The 22245-nt window shown below is 35.2% G+C and overlaps 1 protein-coding gene across 1 annotated transcript in view; it reads left to right on the top strand.

Moving 5' to 3' along the window:
* The first annotated feature begins 797 nt into the window (after window positions 1–797).
* Window positions 798–22245, top strand: part of Taf9 (TBP-associated factor 9) — a 72180-nt gene continuing 50732 nt past the window's right edge. The window contains exons 1-2 of the mRNA XM_090413506.1: window positions 798–1218; window positions 18740–18876. Of these exons, the coding sequence (XP_090269632.1) occupies window positions 1086–1218; window positions 18740–18876 (270 nt within the window). The 5' untranslated portion in view covers window positions 798–1085. The remainder of the gene's footprint in view (window positions 1219–18739; window positions 18877–22245) is intronic.

The raw sequence follows: 22245 nt of genomic DNA, 5'->3' as shown, positions 1-22245 counted from the left end.
GACAAAGAAATGGTTCTCATCTGAGAATATGACCTTCTTCCACTTCTCAGCAGTCCAATCTTTGTCTTTGTACACTTTTGCCCACCGGAGCCTCTTTTTCTGCATATCTTTTGTCAAACTGTTGTTTCTTTCTTTCTTTCTTTTTTTTTTTTTTTTGGTGTTTGTGCAATCCTCGCTACTTCCAACAATCTTCGAAGATTGTCATATCAGAAGCATTAATCTTACTAGTTGCCAAGTCTCTATGTAAGTTCACAACAGACAATCTTGGAATCATTTTCTTTTCTTAACTAGTAAGTGTAGTTTTCTTTTTTTGCCCTTATTTTCCTTTTCTGTCAAGAGAAATGGAACCTGTCTTCCTAAATCTCTTTAAAATCGCAATAACAGTATCCAAACCAACACCACAATCATTGGCAATTTGTGTTTGAGGTCATGGATGTGTGCTGAGAAAGATGGCATATTTTGATCGCTTTCTTGGAGATGTATCGTTTTATAGATACACAACATGAATAAACCATTACGAATGTCAACTTATTTACTCTATTAAAAAAGCACAACACTATTAAACATCATAGAGACAGTTAAAACATGCAGCACTTAACCAAAATTGTGAACTAAAACCGAAACCGACTGAAACAAAACCAAAAACTTAATGAAAATTCGGCTTGGTCGAATTAATTTGTTCGCTTCTTTATTTCTGTTATAGTATTATTAATGATGGTAATTCCACCAATAATTCTTCGCCCTCTATTGGGAAAGCGGACAAACATTGAAACTTCTTACGGAGAAGTGGTGTTGTTGTTAATTGTATGTTGACATCTTATCTTGAATGTTTCGTTTTGATGTTTTTAATAATGTGATATATGTGTATCTATTTGCCATATATTCCCATTAAAGCATGGCTTAATAGATTTTTATCATTTAATAAGAACACGGTGAATATAAGTCTTCAATGTGAAGTTTTCAGAAATATTAGGCTTTATTTCATGAAAAGCATATGACAATATGCTAACATTGGTTGCTTAGTGTAAACTGACTATAACTTGTTTAACTTTTTAGTGTTGACCGAAGCATTTCATTAATCCACGATGAAGGATGTTACAATATCTTCACCGAAAAATTCGCCTAAAGATGCTCAGGTGATGGCAGCTATTTTGAAAGACATGGGTGCAATTGAATATGAACCACGAGTCATAAATCAGCTGCTTGAGTTCAATTATAGTATGTTTTTTTTTTCTTTTGTCGTAGTAGTAACTTAAACTAGGTTGATTTTCCGTACCATATATCGGTCTTCCACAATGTTTTCGATCGTCATAACCATGTTATTCATTGTAGAACACTTGATTTAGGTTGCTAAACACTTTTGGGAAGGACTTGCTTTCCCAATGCTGTTCACCCTTATGAATTTATTATTTTTATTTCAAGTATATATGTTTAAAAAGAAGAAATGTTATTAATTATTATTAGATTTTTATTTATATATGATTATTATATATATTTACGTTTTGCGCATTTTTTTTTTTTTTCTGGTTTAAAATGCAAAGCTTTCCTATTTAGAGAACATGCCAGTTTACCTGCAAGTGGTAGTGACTTCCATAACGCGCTGAAACACAACCAATTTTTCTTATTGGAAGTGTAATGAGGCTGTTACCATTGCCTCCAGTTTCTGTTCCTTCCCTTCTCATGTTATATGCACTGTGGGCAACACACTTCAAGAGCATATGAAACACTATAGTGATCTAGAACCTTCTTAATCTGGGGCTACAGCAGTAAAGCAGATGTGCCACCTATTATAGTAACTGGTGTGCATAACTGACCATCTAGTTTCCCATTATTCTGTTAAATCATGCCTGAGGGCTTGAAGTAGGTCAGTATCTGATGGGAGAGGGAACAGTCATAGACAGGATGGATGACATGCTTCTATATCCTTCACGTATTGCTACATGCTTTCATGTTGTATTTAGCTTTTCTCTCCTTTGTCACACCTGCTGACTACGAGGTGACATAAAAAAATAGTTATGCTGCAAATCATAAAATATATTTCTGAAAAAAAGAAAAAAACAGAACCTAAAAACAACAGAAATACATAAATAAATCACAGAAACATAATACACAAGAAAACAATTATTCTTGAAATCCAATTCAGTATACTGTGGCTTTGTGGGTGTCAGCCTGGTTGGATGAGTGGTCAGCTTATCTGCTCTCCATCCAAAAGGCTGTGGGTTCAAATCCCACCATGGCCATGGATGTTTGTGATTGTCTGTGAAAATACTAGTGGTGGGTGGTAGATGGTGTTGGTGTAGATGATAATGGTAGTTGCAGTTCATAGTAGTTGGTGAAGACAGAGAGTTATAGAGTAGGTGCTCTCTCTCGATGAGTCTTTGGACTCCCTGGAGGTGTCATGTAATAATAATAATAATTTATTTTTAATGGGACTTAAACACTGGTTATCACAACAATTATTTCAACAAATACAGCAGCTACTTAAGCAATCTGAACCATATCATATTATTCCCACCACAGGTAATACTTGTGCATTTGTCAGCTGTGCTATTTAATATCAGAAAATGACAAACCTAGAATTCTCTCTCTTTTGATATACTCAGCTCAGAACTTTAACACAGAAAATGTCATCAAAAGCAAACTTTTACTGACATTTTCTAATTCCACTGATTGACCCTAAAGAAAGATAAGATATTTATTCTTGGCTGTGTCCTAATGCATGTTTGCCTTTGCCAACATGTTCACTTTCTAAAGATGTTATCAGCTCTTCTCTTTGCAACTGACACTATAATCATGTTCAGGTTTCCTTTTCTATGAAAATTCCTTAGCTGCTTTTATTCTTACACCCTTTGACATTACATGGGAACCAAACAGAATGAATTTTGTGACTTCTTTCCATGATCTGTTACTATTTCTACTTCTTCCCTTATCTAAACACTTTCTCCAATCAAATCACAGAAGTAATTCTAACTGCATGATGGCCTTTGTCCCGATTTCCACGTAAAATCTCCAGCCACTATCCAAGTCCTCATTTTCCAAGTGAGTTAGGGCAGTCTCCTAGAAAAAAAAATTCAGCACATTATAACTCACTTGAGCCCAAAACTTCATCATTGCACTCAGCCTGCATCACAACAACTGCAAAAAAAAAAAGTATCTCCTTTCCTTTATTTCATTCTTCTCAAAAATCATAAAAAAGATAATTTTGGGATCATAAATTTCATACTTTTGGTTAACCCATTACTAATTAACTTTCCATCGACATTTTTTCAAAACTAATTTATCTACAAATTACAAAACTCTAGTTTTTGTATTTGACCATCTGCAATAAATAAGTTTATTTATACCATCAGTATAAAGAAAATCATATAAGTCAAAGAATTTGTAAATTTCACTAACTCAGTAATATTGATATATCAGTAAGTTTTATAACTCTTTTTTATAATTATAAACTCTGATCATGTTATTCTTCAATAATAAATTTAGTTTAATCCTTTAACCAAGTGAGAGCAAACAAAGTTTGCACCTGAAAATATCTTCAGGACTGAATATGGTGTTGTACTATCTTACCTGAGTAAGTAGTACAACACCAGGCAACTTGTAGCAAAGGTGGAGCAAGCTACCAACACTCCTATCCCAGTATCTCCCATAATGCAAAACACATCTCCTTGCGGATATGTATAATGTTATGCATTAAGGGATTGGCCACTACCCAGACTAGTTTCGACCTTTATTGAGGTCTCTTCAGTGGAAGCCAGGCCCAGAGTTGAAGATACCAGGCAGAAGCAATAACAAGGTCATCTTTACCTATAGGAGTTGCCAAAAGATTTGCCACCTTTTTTTTATTAAATTACTCTGGATTTAGAGAACGATGTTGAAAGTTTATTTTTCACTTGATTAGACTATAATAAATTATTATTATTATTATTATTTCGGGCAACTCCAGGAGTCCTTAGACTCATCGAGGGAGGCCCTAAACATCATGTCCACACAACTATGCGATTACATTCTCACAGTATCTATCATACCTTGCCTTGAACTCGTTCACTGTCATAGCACCCACAACAGACTGGCAGCTTATTCCACTCATTTACCACTCTAAAAGTAAAGAACCCAGCTCTAACACCCCTGCTAACCACACTCTTGCCCAGCTTCCATAGGTGTCCCCTAGTTCTCCCACCACCAGTCCTGATCTCAAAAATATCCTCTGAATTAATCCTATAGAATCCCTTTAGCAATTTGAATGTCTCAATCACATCTCCCCTCCTCCGCCTATCAACTAGTTTCTGCAACCCACAAATCTTCAACCTGTTCTCATATGGTTCATTCCATAGACCTGTTATCATCTTAGTCACTCGCCTCTGGATCCTCTCCACCTCCTCCCCATCAAGAAGGAACCGAGGTGACCAAATTTAGTTTCATAAATTTCACTGTTATTCTTCAGTTGGTTTAGGATAATCTTGTAAACTTTAATGTTACTAAAACACATTCCTGTTGTAAATTCTTGAAAGAAATATCCTATATCACTATCCCTTTTTGATAATCTGCAGACAGTCACATTTTTCTTCTTGGACTGACTGACACCTCTAGCTTTTCCTGACGTAAACACATATTAAGCTCAAGCTTCTTCAGCCTCCAATAAATTATTTCTTTTTCAGTATTTTTCATTCATTCATTTCATTTCTCGTATATTTTTCAGCTCAAAACTGCTTACATCCAAAATCTCTCCAATTAATATACTGCTCTCACAGATTTCAGGTAGTAAATCCAAAACCTCTTTGAATTTTTTATTGTTATACAGAAGACGGCAATCTGATTAATCAATAACCTCCCCAGACACAGATTCACTCTTAAATGTCAGTTTCTTCCCTATGTCTCTTATGTAGGTTCTGGTAACAATATTCTGCAGAAATGATCTTCATTCCTTCTCTTTCTTTTAATGCAGTAATATTATTATTACTATTACAGATAACTTCAAGGAGTCCTTACATTCATCGAAGGAGGCCCTAAACCTCATGTTAAGAACTATCCAATTTTTAACTGAATTTGTGCAGTATCTATCATACTTTGCTTTGAACTCATTCACAGTCATGGCACCCACAACAGACTCTGGCAACCTATTTCACTTATTCACTAATCTCCAAGCAAAAAATCTAGTTCTAACACACTTGTACAGATCTTGCAGGCAGAGATACCGAAACATTTGCCATCACCAACGACCTTACACAACTTGTCCAGATGCCAACCAGAATATCAGATAACCCAAACCACTCCCCAAACACCCTAGATCTTTTTCTCACCAATGACCCTTCCAAATACACAGTGAAAGTAGTGAGCCCCCTGAGCAATTCTGACCGCAACCTAGTGCTCATCTCCTCCCCCATGCAACAACGCTTACACAGACACTCCCATAGAAGAGTAGTTTAACACTATAACAGTGCCAAATGGGACAGCCGCCGCAACTTCTATGCCACATTCCCATGGTTGGACTATTGCTTTCGGCCTTCCAACCCAAACATATGCACTGAGCTTATTACCAAAGTAATCCTCACTGGCATGAATACATACATTCCACACAGCACTCTGAACTGCCATTCCCTAATGAAATCCTGGTTCTCCAAAAGATGTGCCAAGGCTTTAGAGATGAAACACCAGACATACCACAACTGACTGAAATCAAGAACCCCATCTTCCTTCAAAGCTTACACCGAAGCCCGTAATAGGTGCAAAAAAAATAATCAATGCTTCCAAAACAGTGTGAAAGAGCAAAAAGCAGGAAACTAGCAGCCTGTTCAAATGGCAGCTGAGCCTTTTGGTCTCTCACCAAAGCAATTGGCCGTAATTTCTGTCCAGCACTATTCCCACCCCTATCATACCCCAATGGCTCTACTGCATCATCACCCACAGAAAAAGCCAATCTTCTGGCCTCATACTTTGCTTCAAATGTATGCATAACTGACAATGGTAAATCTCCCCCAACCATTCCAGACACCCAACATACAATTCCCCCTATATCTTTTTGCCAGGATGAGATCAGAAAAATACTGTCCAAATTAGACACAAAAGAGTCTCCTGGCCCTGATGGCATTCCCCCAATTGTTCTGAAAGTTTGTGCTCCAGAACTGACCCCTATCCTATGTCACCTATATATATATATATATATATATATATACACTCTTCTACTCCACTGGAATCTATCCCACAAACTGGAAATTGGCCTATATTCAGCCCATTCCCAAGAAGGGCGACAAGTCATTGCCATCCAATTACCGTCCTATCTCACTTACCTCAGTCCTGTCAAAGGTAATGGAAAAAACCATCAATTCCCAACTCCTTCACTATCTTGAAGACACTCACTAAATAAATGACCGCCAGTATGGATTCCGCCACTGCCGATCAACAGGAGATCTACTCACATACATCACCCATCTCTGGACAAGTGCAATGGAGAGGTTTGGCGAATCTCAAGTGGTTGCACCAGATATCTCCAAAGCCTTCGACCGGGTCTGGCACAAAGGCCTACTAGGCAAACTACCATCATTTGGCCTGACCCAGGACTTCTGTAGGTGGATTGCCAGTTTTCTGTCTGGACATACCCTATGTGTGATGGTGGACGGCTCCCAATCCTCTCACTACCCAATTCATGCTGGGGGTCCCACAAAGTTCTGTCCTCTCACCAACCCTTTTCCTGCTATATATCAATGACCTACTGCAATTGACCTTCAATCCAATACACAGTTTTGCAGATGACAGCACTCTACACTTCTCGCTTGCATCTCAACCTACAGAACATTAACCACCACTCTCAACTCGATCTCGAAGCCATCCTACAATGGGGTTCAGATAACCTCATAAATTTCGATGCCAATAAAACCCAGTTCTGTACTATTTCCCATAAAAAAGCCATTTTTGACGGTATCCAAATTTCCAGACAGTTTGAGATTTCGCTCCTTGGAATCACCCTCACATCAAACCTCTTCTGGCACAAACATATCTCAAACATTGCATCCTCAGCCTCAAAAAAACTAGGATTTCTCTCTTTCGCTCAAGATGTTACTTCACCCCGAACAGCTATTAACATTATACAAGTCACAAATCTGCCTAACTATTGAATACTGCTCCCACATATGGGGTTGGATCCCCAAAAGCTCTCTCAAAATGCTCGACTCAATAGAGGAGAGCAATTAGATTTATCAATGATCCATCCCTTAGCAGCTCTCTCTCTCCCCCACTTTCACACAGACATATGGTCTCTGCAGTATGTATATTCTACAAATATTTCCATGGGAAATACTCATCTGAAATAACATCAGTAATTCCTCTGCTCAATACTAAACTCATTGGAACACGTGCAGCTGCTGCACGTGTTCCAAATCGTCCCTTCACAGTACACCTAGAAACAAACGAAACAAATTTCTTTTCCTCTTCCTTCATCCCTCCAACTGCTGCACCGTGGAACAGTCTCCCACCTGCTGTGTTTCCCAAGGAATACAATTTAAAGTCATTCAAATCAAATGTAAACAAATTCCTCCTTTCCCAACCCACTACTCATACATAGTGCTAATGTACTATAGGTTGACCAACCAATGTGTATGGGCCAAAAAAAAAAAAAAACTTGTTAACTATACTCTTACTCAGTTTCCATGGATTATCCCTAGTTCTTCTCCACCAGACCTGTTCTTAAAAATTTCCTCTGAATTAATCTTATAAAAACCTGGCTTCATCAATTTCACCAGTGTAGTAAGCAAATGGTAATCTTTTCACTCCAAAATGTATAACCTTAACACTTTACCACATTAAACTGACATCCATTCTCCTTTGCCCAGTCTCTAAATCTATCCAAATCATCCTGTAAAATTTTGACACCAGGTATACAAAGAAAGGTATTCTATGCCAATTTTGTATCTTGCTTTAACAGAATCAAAATTTAGTAAGTAATTAGCTAATCTATATTTGTTCTTGTCCCATCCTTTCATTCATTACATAAAAAAAAAAAAAATCTTATTGCTGAACATATTTTAATTCAAAACAGATTCAGAAGATTTAAGAAACCCAAAATTATAAAATCGATTAAGGCTGACTGAGCTGATTTCTGCCCTGAAAATATTAAAAATCATTTCTAAAATAATTTTTTTAAATTTGTTTCATAAAATTTGTTTTTAACTTCACCATTAATGAATAATGTAGGTCACAAGTAGACTCTAAATAAATGTCCATTACTTCAACTCTTTTTGCTATTTAACTGTTGAGATTTTCTTACTTAATTCTAGAACTATTATTCAACACATAATTAACAGAGAAGCATATTATTAGTGGGTGCCAGATCATGTAGCATGGGCATGGTGGATAGGGCATACTCTGAAGATGGAGGATTAAGCAGTGTATATGTATGGATAGGATGTTCCCACAATGAGTTCCTGGATTCTTTGGAGGCATGATATAAAATAATAATAAAACCACAAAATGTTAGGTTTAGTGTAAAGTTTTTGTTAAGATATTCTGATGATTACAGAAATCTATCATTTATCTGACCCTTCAATTATCAGAATGGCAAGTTCTGATAACCTAAGGATCTGATAATTTCAGTAAAATTATACAGTGCTATACCAGAAGTCAGATAACATGTAATGACCAGTTAACTGAAGCATTTATCTTATGAAGGTCAGATAAATGGTAGATTACTGTGTGTGTGTGTGTGTGTGTGTGTGTGTGTGTGTGTGTGTGTAAACATCCTGATGTCTCCCATACATCACATGATATAAAGCTCGCATTTTTCATGAAATATTAATTTCATAAGAAATGAATTAACTTTACTGGGCTGTAGCATGTAATTATTAGAAATCAATACCAAAAAAATAAGTTCTGCAATAATCCCAAAGGGAAAGATAGAAAAAGAAAGTATATTTGATAAATTATTTGATAAGAAGGCTGCCCCCTCCACATGTTAACAGTGATATTGCTAGATATAGAGTGAAGAACCTGAATGTGGCCATTGCAATTCACGTAACATCATGCAGCGTTTGTTTGATTATCAGCAGAGAAAGCTGGAAAATACAGCTTGGGAGAAGATAGCATAGAAAACAGAGAGAAAGAGGAAATTTCAAAGCTATGGAATAATATGGATCTGGAATTTCCATAAATGTAAGGAACAAATGGTAGTTTTATTAACTACCATTTAGTTTGTTAACGGCAAATGGTATATGCTGATATTTTCAAGGTACTTCTTATGTGAATTCTGGGTCCATATTATTTCATGATGAAGTAAGGGAACAGTTGATATTCCTACTATCATATGATTGGAGCAGAAGAAACTAAATTAATATATGTGCTTCCATTATGTTATGCAGGAACTCATATTCTACATTTTGAATGGAAATAATATTTCTGTTTAATGGAATCTTGGCTTATATATTTGTCATTATAAGTTCATTTTTTTAGTTGATCCTAATGCACATTTATCTATATTTGTGTGGACAGTTTAAATTGAGAGAAAGTGTGTAAGAGTTTAATTCACAATATAGTGACTTGTCTTTATATGTTCACTAAATAATTTGTATGTATATATACAGTAATGAACAAATTAATTCAAACAAGCCGAATTTTTGTCAAGTTTTTGGTTTTGGTTTCAGTTTAGGTTTTAGTTCACTATTTTGGTCGAGTGCTGCGTTTTTTAACTGTGTCTACGATGTTTATTAATAGCATTGTGCATTTTTAATAGTGTAAAGAAGTTGTCATTCGTAGTGTTTTATTCATTTTGTGTGGCTATAAAATGGATACATCTCCAAGAAAGCATTCAAAAATATGTACTCTCTCAGCACAGATCTATGACTTAAAGACAAATTGCCAATGTGATGTTAATGAGATTTTAAAGAGGTTTAGGGAGACAAGTACCTTTTCTCCTGACAGAAAAGGAAAATGTAGGCAAAAAAAATAAACTACACTTACTCAAGATTGTTTACTAGAAAAAGTTAGGAAAAGCAAAATGAATCCAAGATTTTCTGCCGTAGACTTAGAGACTTGACAGCTAGTGGAATTAATGTTTCTGACATGATAGTCCATCAAAGATTGTTGGAAGCAGGAAGGACCGCCCACATATCAAAAAAGAAACAACTGTTTACGATGAGAAAATGCAGACTATGCAGAAAAAGAGTCTAGTGGGCAAAAGAAGAAATTTAAATGGTCCATCAAAACTGCTTAGGAAAGGAGGAAAATGAAGGCCACAGGAAATTTGCAGGAAGTACGGCATTTGGATGCAGAGTTCCAACAACAAGCCAGAAGAGACAAGGAAAAATACTTTAACCAGGAATGCCAACAAATAGAAGACCAAAACAAGAGATCTTTTCAAAAAGATCAGAGAACTGATAGGGAAGTTCAGCGCCAAGGTGAAAATATTGAAAAAGCACAAAGGAGATCAGAGAACTGACAGGGAAGTTCAGTGCCAAGGTGAAAATATTGAAAAAGCACAAAGGATATCTTACAGAAGCTGCAGACATCAAAGAAAATGGAAAGAGTATACAGAAGCTCTTCACAGAAAGGACTCTATTACTAAGAAATTTGAAGAGCAGGATTATTATGCAGGGCCAGTACCACTGGAGAGTGAAGTGAGGTGGGCACTGCAACAGCTATCCAGTAAGAAAGCATCAGGAGGGTATGGAATACTTATTGAGCTGCTCAAAGCCTTGGGAAAAGAGGCAGTTACAATTTTAACAGCTCTATGTCAGCGAATTTGGATCACAACTACATGGCCTAGGGAATGGAAAAAATCAGTTTATATACATTTATTAAAGAAAGGCGATGCAAGAGAGTGCGAAAATTACAGAACCATACCACTGATTTCTCATGCAAGTAAAGTCTTAAGATCATTCAGAAAAGACTGGAACCATTCATGAAGAGAGAAATGCCAGATGAACAGGCTGAATTTCGAAAAGACAGAGGAACAAGAGATCAGATCGGCGATGTGAGATGGATAATAGAAAGAGCACAGGAATATCAAAAGAATATCTACCTTTGTTTCCTTGACTATAGTAAGGCTTTCGACTCTATAGATCATGTGAAACTGTGGAATGTGTTAAGAACAATGGGAATACCAGAGCATTTCATTATCCTGCTGAGGAATCTTTACTATGAACAAAAAGTTACTGTCTGAACAGATCTTGGAGAAACTGAATATTTCACAATAGGTAAATGGGGGGGGGGAGAATTAGCTGTGTTCTCCTACCAGGATCTTGGCTGACCAGTCATGCTTGTAGCATGTTGAGCACAGTTAAGCCTGGGATGGATTTCCATGGTGGGCTGGCAACCTACAACACAGTCAAAAACCCGTGATGGAACTGATATAGATAGCAGTGCCAATATTTCAGTGAAGTCTGAAGGGCCATACCCAGGAAGTCTTAGTATCATGCAACCATGTGGATCCCCCCCCCCCCCCAGGAAACACGGTGTTGTAATGAGCCATGGCAAAGTTGATACTGAGCAAAGAGCTCTGGCAGAAAGCTATAAAATGCATCTCCCAAGACGTTATGTGGCCAGCGTGGGATTAGGCCACAGCCCCTCCATTACAATGCCAAGAAGAAGAAAGAAAGAAAGGCCGTAAAGCCTATAGCCAGAATGGGCAAACACTGGATGTGACTAAATTTCCCCAACTATATAACTACTCTGATCGAAACCATTTATGGAGACCAGAGCATGATGCAGTGGGGAAGCTTTTCTAAATAATAAGCAATACTGGAATAGCCCAAAGAATTCATAAATATAACAGTAATCAATACAATCCTCTTTTCCTCTATATAGGAACATTTAATTGTCGAACACCTAAAGAAGAGGAAGATCTTACCATCTTATAGCAAGAACTAAAACATATTAAATGGGACATCATATGTTTAAGTGAAGTTCGCAGGCAAGATGAACATTTAATAAAACTAAAAAACGGAGATGACTTGTACTATTATGGGAAAACCAAAGGACAATATGGAGTTGGATTAAGAAAACAATTGCATACCTTATAGAAGAATTTAATTATACAAATGAAAGAATAATAGAAATCACACTTAAAATAAACTCCAAACTTAAAATCAGGATCATCCAAATATATGCTCCCACCTCATCCCACACTGATGAAGAGATAGAAGCATTTTATGACTCACTGCAGCACACTCTAGACAAAAAAAGAAATAGCAATCAAAACTTTACTATAGTAATGAGCGATTTTAATGCCAAAGTAGGTCATCCCATTCACCAAATAGACACAATAGGACCATACGTATATGGTACAAGCAGCAACTCAGAAATGGCTCTTACGGAATTCATAATATAAATAACAAGCTTTACATTATGAATACATTTTTTAAGAAAGCCCTCAAAAGAAAATGAATATGGAGAAGTCGAAATGGAGAAATAAATGAAATAGATTATATACTGTGTAATAATAAATAAATAGTTCAAGATACCTCATTACTAAATCAAGTAAAAACAGGAAGTGACCACCGACTGGTAAGAGCCAAAATTAAAATAAACCCCAAATTGGAAAGAATAAAATGGCTAAACAACAAAAAACCAAGAAGTTTTGACTTAAAACCTATTGAAAACAAGAAGGATTACGAAGAAAAACTCAATAAAAAACTAGACTTAATAAATATGTTTGAAGAAGAAGACATAAATAAAATAAGCAGAAACCTAACAGAAGTAATAATCTCAGCAGCCAACAAATTCAAAAGCAATAATAAACTTTCAAAGGAAACCTTACTACTACTAAAAAAGAGACGAAATATGAAACAAGACAAAAACTTAATTTCTAAAATAGATTATGCAGAACTATGCAAAACAATAAGGAAAAAGATAAGAAATGAAATAAGATCCTATAACACAAAAAATAAAAGAAACAATTGAAAACAATAAAAATATGAAAATACTAAGAAAACATTTATCAGTTGGCAAAAGTCAAATTACTGCAATAAAAGATAAGAATGGAACTATAATAAGGAACCAAGAGCAAATCCTAAGCAGGCTAGAAGAATTTTATAAAGAACTCTATAGTGATCCTTCAATAGATAAATCAAATATAAATAACTCTTCTCCATCGCATATAGAATTCATCCCCCCATTCACTTCAGATGAAATAAAACAAGCATTAAAAAAATGGAAAATGTCCTGGTGAAGACCTAATTCACATAGAATTAATTAAATGGGGAGGAAACAATATAATTCACCATGTTACAAACTTACTAAATCTATGCCTAGAAGAGGGGAAGATACTATAAAACTGGAAAAATGCTATTCTGATACTGTTATTTAAAAAAAAGGGGACAATGAAGAAGTAAAGAACTATTGACCAATTAGTATTCTCTCCAGTCTGTACAAAATTCTCACAAAAGTAATAACAAACAGGTTAACCCCTCTTCTAGACTCAAATCAACCAGTAGAACAAGCAGGATTCCATAAAGGCTTTAACACAATTGATCATATTCATGCAATAAAACAAATAATACAAAAAGCAGAAGAAAACTAACTGCTTCTCTGTTTAGCCTTTATTGATTATGAAAAAGCATTTGATTCCATCAAAATTAATGCAATAATCAAAGCACTCCAGAATCAGGGAGTTCCTGGAGAATATATGGACCTCCTCCAGGAAACATACTAACATACCACACTGCAACAGCAACAATCCAACTTCACACAAATTGCAATAAAATATCAATTGAAAAAGGTGTATGACAAGGAGACTCTCTATCACCCAAAATCTTTACAGCAGTAAGTTACAGTCCTTCAAGAAATATTTAATGATATAAGCTGAACAAACCTTGGTATAAAAATTGATAACAGAAACTTAACACACCTAAGATATGCAGATGATATCATAATTTTTGCAGACACTCCAGAAGATCTATATTATGAAAGCAGAAAAGTCGGTCTAAAATTAAACAGAGAAAAAACTAAAATCATGTTTAATCTTGTAACACCAAAAATCATAATAATAGAAAGCAATTTCTTGGAAAGAGTCTCTTCATATACATAGGTCATCTCATTGATCTAAACTGTGGACTCCAAAAGGAGATAAATAGGACAGTTCAGCTTGCCTGGGGTGCATTCAGAAAATTGAAAAGCATTTTTCAAAACAATGATGTCCCACTCTGTTTAAAAAGGAAGACATTTAACCAGTGTATACTTCCAGTCATCACATTATGGTTGTGAAACTTGGTCGCTAACAAAAGCACTGGCAAATAAACTAACAACAACTCAAAGAAAAATGGAGAGGTTGATGCTTGGCATCACATTAAAATATAAGAAGCGAAACACCTGAATAAGAAGCCAGACTCACATCATGACATCATTCTTCATTCACCATAAGTGACTAAAATAGAAATGGGCCGGACATCTATCCAGAAGAGAAGAAGAAGAAGACCACCATACTAACGAACTGGATTCCAAAAGAAGGGAAAGTAGGCCGAGAACGTCCTAAAAGAAGATGGAGTGATGAACTGTCAAATTTTGTTGGGAAAAATTGGTCAACCATTGCCAAGAATAGAGAAAGGTGGAAAGAACTGGAGGAGGTCTTCGTCCAACAGTGGACAGAAAATGGCTGAAAAGAAGAAGAAGAAAGGGGTGCGACAAGAATGTATTTTATCTCCATACCTGTTTAACTTGTACAGAGAATACATTTTAAGAATGGCAGGGCTGGAGGAGTCTTCAGTTGGAATTAAAATTGGTGGAAGAAATATTAATAATTTGAGGTATGCAGATGATACCACCTTGCTAGCAGAATGCAAAGATGATTTGGAGGAATTTATTATGAAAGTTAAAGAAGAATGTTTGCAAATCAGCTGAGAAGACTTTATATGGCCTTGACTAAATATGACCTTATAAAAGTTATGGCAACATGTGAACTTAATGATTTTGAAGTAGATGGGGAGAAAATGGAAGCAGTTAACAAATATGTGCTCCTAGGATCCTGAATTGATAAAGATGGGTATTGTACTGAAGAAGCTAGAAGAAGATTATTACTTGGAAAGAAAGCAATGACAAATTTAAGCAAGATCCTTAAAGATATATTAGCCATGCAACAAAAATCAGAATCGTGAAAGCAATGGTATTCTTTGTGGTACTGTATGGATGTGAAAGTTGGACCCTGAGAAAGAGTGAAAGAAGGAAGATAGATGCATTTGAATTATAGGTTTGGAGATGCTTACTAAGAATACCATAGACTGCAAAGCAAATCAATAAATCAGTACAGCCAGATTGCTCCCTTGAAGCTATGATCATCAAGCAAGCATTGTCATACTTTGAACATATTATGCGAGCAAATGACAGTCTGGAGAAGATGATGATGATGTTTGCTAAAGTTGATGGAAGCAGGAGAAGAGGAAGACCAAGAATTAGATGGGTGGATGGAGTTAAAGAAGCAACTGGAATGCATCTGGAAATTCTGAAAGATATGGCCAGGGACAGATCTGAATGGAGAGCATATGTTCATAGAATCACCAGGAGTTGAAAACGACTTGATGGAACATAACACACACACACACACACACACACACACACACACACACACACACACACACAGTGGGCAAAAGTGCACATAGACAAAGATTAGACTGTTGAGAAGTAGAAAAAAGGTCATATTCTCAGATGCGAGCCATTTCTTTGTCCAAGGAGAGTGAGTATCCTATGTTTGCAAATCAGCTGAGAATTTTCCCACCCACCTTCAACAAGCTCCTAAACACAGCTAGAAAAATGGCCTAGGGTTATTTTGCACATGACAGTCTAGGATCACTTGTGACTGTTGATAGTATGATTGTAAGTATGTTGATATTATATAGAAAGTGACCAATACATAAAAATATTGGAGTAAAGAGTGGTTCACAGATCCAGAAAGACAAATAAATCATCTTGATCAAGATGATAGCAGGTCTGTGGAATGAACCTTATGAGAACAGGTTGAAGATTTGTGGGTTGCAGAAATTGGTTGATAGGTGGAAAAGGGGTGATATGATTGAGATATTCAAATTACTGAAGGGTTTTTATAAGATTAATTCAGAGGATATTTTTCAGAATAGGACTGGTGGTGGGAGAACTAGGGGCCATCCATGGAAACTGGGCAAGAGTGTGGTTAGCAAGGGTGTTAGAACTAGGTTTTTTACTTGGAGAGTGGTGAATGAGTGGAATAAGCTGCCAGAGTCTGTTGTGGATACCATGACTGTGAATGAATTCAACGCAAAGTATGATAGATGCTGTGTGGATGTTGAATAGTTGTTCTTTAGGGCCTCCCTCAATGAGTCTAAGGACTCTTTGGAGTTGCCCGTAATAATAATCTTCCAACAGAATCTTGCACCATGACACACTTCAGAAAAGGTTCCTCAAAGATCACAACATCCAGTTGCTTCATTGGCCAGGTAACTTTCCTAACATTATCCCATTAGAAAATTTGTGGGCATGGTGAAAAATGGACTTGGAAAATTAAATTGTTATAAAAAGGATAACTTAATATAATCCATTATAAAAGTATGGTTTCGAGATGCAAGAAAAATGTGTTCTACATTGGTAGAGTCCATGCCTAAGAGAATTAATGAACTTATTACATACAAAGGAGCATATGAATTATTAGGTAAAGTTAGAGTTTAATTTTTGTACTTATTTTCTTACAACATTAAAATTCTTCTTTAAAATAGGAATGTTGGATTAATTTGTTCACTACTATATATATATATATATATATATATATAATTACTAAATAATATTTGATTTATTAAATTTTTTTGTAACATACTTGGAGTAATTACTGACTTCAACTATAATAATTAAAGAAAAGCTTTCTTTGGATTGAATTAAATACTTGAGTCTGAGATCAGTAATTGCATTTTCATAGGAGGGAAACCTGGTTAGTGTTACGGCATTCAAGAAAAAAATAAACACATCAACAATCAAAATACTTTTATAATGTCCTATAAGTCTTGCAACCTTCTGTATGTTGTTGGTTTGATATATAAAAACAAAAGTCATATCTTGCAACATAACATTGCATTATGGTTTTATTATAAATGTATATAATTAATGTGTTGGTTGAATAGACATTGTCCCTACTCTTTCTCCAGCTGGTTCTGGATTCACTGGTTACTATAACATGCATATGTGGCAGGTGATAGGTGAATTTCATCACTTAATATGAAATTACCACTCTGCTTATTGATAATCTGAAGCAAAGTGTTACCTGACTATTTAATCCTTAGTTAAATCATATACACTTGGTTTACAACCTTATATGGAAGTGACATACAAAACAAAAAGCACAAAACATATACTCACTTACTTGGAGTTTGTGCTGCTTATAATATTTTGCAAACATACCAAAATCATTAAATTGCTAATTGCTTCCTATGATGGGAAATACTCTGCCATGTAGGGATGGAAAAGTGGTTGTACTACTGTGTAAATCACTGGTTAGACCACACTTGGACTGTTGTGCTCAGATCTGGCCACCTGGTTTTTGGTGTGGTGTGGGGACATTGGAGAGGGTCCACAGGCGAGTGACTTGGACAATATTAGTACTTTGGATTGCTGGCTATGGAGAGGGGTTGAAAAGATATTTTGCTATAAATGTATATAATTAATGTGTTGGCTGAATAGGCATTGTCCCTACTCTTTCTTCAGCTGATACATTTGAGTTGGTGAAGGAATTTTGTTGGATTGATCCAGATGGGATTATGGAAAGGGTGAGAGGGGGAAGGACCATTGGTCATCCCTGGAGGTTGTGTGGAGTCTGATGATGAGGGGTGTGAGGAGTGGATTTTTTATATGGAGAATTGTTAGTGAGTGGAACACATTGCCAAGAATGTGTTGTAATGCAAGGAGTTTAAGGATTTTGGGGTTTGGTGTGGTAGATGTGTTGTCAGTTGAGTAGGCCTACCGTGATGAGTCTGCCAATTCCATGGATAGTGTAATAACAATACATCAAGAAAAGAAAGTTGAACAGTAGTGTTGTAAAACTGATGAGCAAAACAAAAGTTTTTTTTTTTTAAATGATTTTTTTGATGAGAGGAGGCCACACTGTTATAATATTTGGTTATATACAACAGCTCTCTGGATTTGTCTTTTAACATGTGAATCACACTCTCAAAAATTGTAAACCTATAGTATGAGTAACTATGCTCTAGAGACCAAATATGGTACTTTTTTTTCCCTCTTGCTACTTCAAATCTCCAGAACAGAGTAGCCTCATACTGGATGACAAAAATCATCTGCTGTCTAAAGTTACACACTGCAGTAGGATTTGAACCCACAGGCTGTTTGATGAAGAATTGTGCACTGGCTGTTTAACATCCAGTCTGGATTGACTGCTAATAACAGTGTGTGTGTGACATATTATTCCATATTAGTTTATCACTATGCTGACTTACTCAGTAGCACTAAGATAATTCTTCACCATTATCTTTCATTCTCCTTCTTTTCTCCATTTTTTTGCCCATTGTGTTATGCCTAAAGTTTGTCCATAGAGACAGACATCAGAATCAGACGTCATTTAAGAATACTCTTAAATTCAGAATTATATTCTGAATTTAAATTTTCAATTTGTTTTTCTTAAATTTTCAGTTTGTTTTATTACTAATATGTTGTATAAATAGAACTACCAGAAACTTTTTTTATATATTAAAATCATATAAAAAAGCTGCTAACTCCAAAGCCAATAAAACATCTAAAAATCATCTCATTGTTATTTAAAAACAAATACATTTTATAAAATTTATTTTTATAGGATATCAAACATCTATGTTGGAAGATGCTCGTCTTTTCTCATCACATGCCAAAAAAAGAAGTTTAGATGTTGATGATGTCAGGTTGGCAATTCAACTTCAGATGGACAAGTCATTTACAACTCCACCACCCAGGGAGGTATGATATTTTTATCTTTTGAATGTTTGCCTGTAGAATAATTTTTGTTGTTCGGCAATAGAACATGCATTCATTTTATTTTATAAGCAATGTCAAACCAAAGATTTTGTAAGCATTTATGAAAGCATGTGTTAATGTTAATTACTTCATCACTGACTACTATTTTCTTCTTATTATTTTTTGATCCATTGTTAGAAATGTCAGAAATCAGGTTTTAACATACATAACATCGAGTTTTATAAGTACAGTTAAGCAGTTCATATTCCCGCTGTCAATGATGAATTTTGTTGTTATTATCAGCCAAAGCAAGCCTTAAAGTACAAGCCATTAGGAAAAAGAAAACCAGGACATCCTCTTAAAAGATTCAATGATGACTTCTAAGGCCGGAACAGGCCATGCTAGGCCTAAATTCTTGATATGCATGATGATGATCAGTCCTCCGCCAGGAAACTTATGTGTGCCTAGAGTAGCAGTGATATAAACTCACAAATTACTCATACTTCATACCTCTGTAGTACAATACCCAGAGGAACCCCTCCTCCTCCCACAACTGCACATTCCAAGAGCAATTTAGCAATTTATAGGATAAACTGATCTTTGGTGCAAACTGGGGGGGGGGGGGGCATGCAAATGAATAATCACTATTGTTACTAGATTTAAAAATCACCACACTGTTATAAGTTAAGTTCTGTATAGTCACCATAGTTCATCCAGTGATTATACTGCCCTTTGGAAAGACCTGGTTCATTCCCACCTAGGGGACAAAGAACTTTCTGAGGGCTTTTCAAATAGAGATGTGTTATCTAATCTTATATGTAGGGGAGCAGAGTTCCGCTCTTACCAGAAACATTTTTTTAACTCCACATCTAGAAAATTCACACAAAATGACATTGTGTTAAAAAGATGGTAACAATAACACATTAACATGCAACATTGCACTTACAGTTATTAACTATCAACATATGATGCAGGCGAAACGGAAAAAAAAAAACTTAAATTCCTTCTTCAACGAGGGTTACAAATTGGTTATAATTTATGAAGCATTTTAAATGCCACTAAAGTTCATACCACGAGTCTTATTTTTCTTTCCAGTGTCTATAATTATTCACTTTAAAAAATAGTAGATCCTTCTTAAGTCTATCAAATCTAAAAATACACTTGTTGTAGTCTCAGCAATACAACAAAAGAATTTTAAATAGAAATAATAATTGTTTAATCATGCTAAGGGGAGAAAAAAACACACACATAGTCACTTAAGGTCAAAGCTAGGTGATTGGGAGGAGATCTCTACGTAGCCTTTCTAAGAATATGGAGAACTGACCACGGGCTTCTGACCTGATGTTCAAACCTTACCTTCTTATGGAGCATCTCGTTAGTAGGTATCTATCCAGATGCAAAATGAACGAGGATGGGCTGGCAATTTGACATTTAGCAAACAAAATTGTATTATTGGTTTAAACCAAAACAAAATTATGGTACAACATAATATATTTACTGTTGCCTAATCGAACAGGGTTCTTACTATTTTTGCCAGAGAACCAAGACAAGCAGCAAGAAGTCAGAACAAACTGGAACAAACACACATCAGCAGAATTCAAGATAGGCACCATCTGCATGAAAAGTGTCAAGGTAAAAGTAGTAGAAATTGCACAAGGATTAGTGAAGGGTCAGATCAACATAATTGATATTATTAAAATGAGGAAGACAAAAGCAGGTGAGATTCTTCTATGTAACCAGAACTTGGTTACATAGAAATCCACTCACTAAGGCAAGCTATTAGAGACAAGTAGCAAGTGAATTTTCATCCTTATTCTGAATGCATAAAGAATACATTATTTTCTTCACATAATTTACACTTTTTATTTTAAAATATCATCTTATCCCTGTCAAATTATTTGATCATGGGTTGCTGCCAATGAGTTCATTAAAGTTAAAGAAGTTTGATTTCCAGAGCATTGGAAATAAAACTTCTGTATCTGAAATCCTTAATTTGAACTCTATAACATTCCCTTTTAAAGAATAGCAAAAACATTTTCAATTTTAGTTTCCGACTTTTTCTCTAAAAGTCATAATGTAAACCAATCGTCTTCACTTTCTTATTTCTTTTTTTCTTGTTTAAGGTTCAGAACTTTATTTTTCTTTCTACATGAAAGACTACGAAAAAAAAAAACAATCATTAAAAACTAAAGCTGTCACTTTTTCTTTTCTCCCAACAGTTGTCCCATTGTCATAACATAACAGTTGATAACTTTTAAATATTTTTCTTTCTATATGAAAGACTTCATAAATATCTGACATCGAGTTCTAACAATCCCCCCTCCCCCATTTCTCTCTCTTTTCACGGCACGCATGCACCACATCACACTTCTAGTTTTTGTTTCAGTCGTCATGAAGTGAGAAAAATGAGCCGCCATTGTGTGTTATAGTTACAGTGCTTTACTTGAAAATAACAAACCTTGCACATTTCAAGTGTGCAAGAAAACAAGTAAGTTTTTCATATCATGAATACATTTAAATTAAATTACAGTTATCATTTCCAATAAATACATTTTATAATCAAATCAGTGCATTCATTGAGTTCAATATTGTGGAAACTTATGCATATATACAGTACACATGACATATAATAGAATCTATTATTTAAAAAAATGAATTCTGCTTTTTCCACAATATAATTTCATTAATAAAATAAAATAATTAGAAACAAAACAATTTATAGTGTGGAAAAAAAAAATTAAACCTAGCACAATTGAATTAAACACTGTAGTACATCTACACACCTTATTCTTCTAACACCTTTACTTCTAAAGTAGGTTCACAATTGTAATATAGTATTGTCCTAAGCTTATTTTCACAACTTACAGCATGAATTAGCTTAGTGTAATTAAATACTTGAACATTTTATATAATGCTCATAATTAAATGTAATGAAATAAATACAGTCATTATAAAACTTAGTTTTTTAAAACATCACCTATAACAATATTTATATAAAATAGACCGATACCTTGGTTGAATAAAAATTTTTTATGGCTAGTAGATTTTAGTTGTATTTCTGGTGTCCTGTATGTAACAAGATGTTATATTCAGGCAATAATGACTAGGAAAAAGGAGTAACTATAGTTTTTTCAGTACTTAACACAAAGATAATCTTTATGAAAGGCAGGCAACACCAAGTAGAGTGATGTGGGCAAACATCAAAATATGGAATTGGACAATTAGACTTATTTGTGCTGGTGGATTCTGCAAAAGATTTTAGTAAGGAAGAAGTAGAGGAATTTTCCAAGTCATTAGAGAAGGCAGCTAGCAAAGAAAAAGGAAAAGTAAAAATTTAAACAGCAACGTTGGAAATGAGTACTGGTCATATAG

Source organism: Typopeltis vanoorti, chromosome 24, assembly GCF_054136105.1.
Source record: "Typopeltis vanoorti isolate ZY-2024b chromosome 24, IOZ_Tvanoo_1.0, whole genome shotgun sequence".
NCBI classification, from domain to species: domain Eukaryota; kingdom Metazoa; phylum Arthropoda; class Arachnida; order Uropygi; family Thelyphonidae; genus Typopeltis; species Typopeltis vanoorti.
The sequence above is the reverse complement of the archived record's forward strand: the minus strand, read 5'-3'. Positions and strand labels throughout refer to the sequence as shown.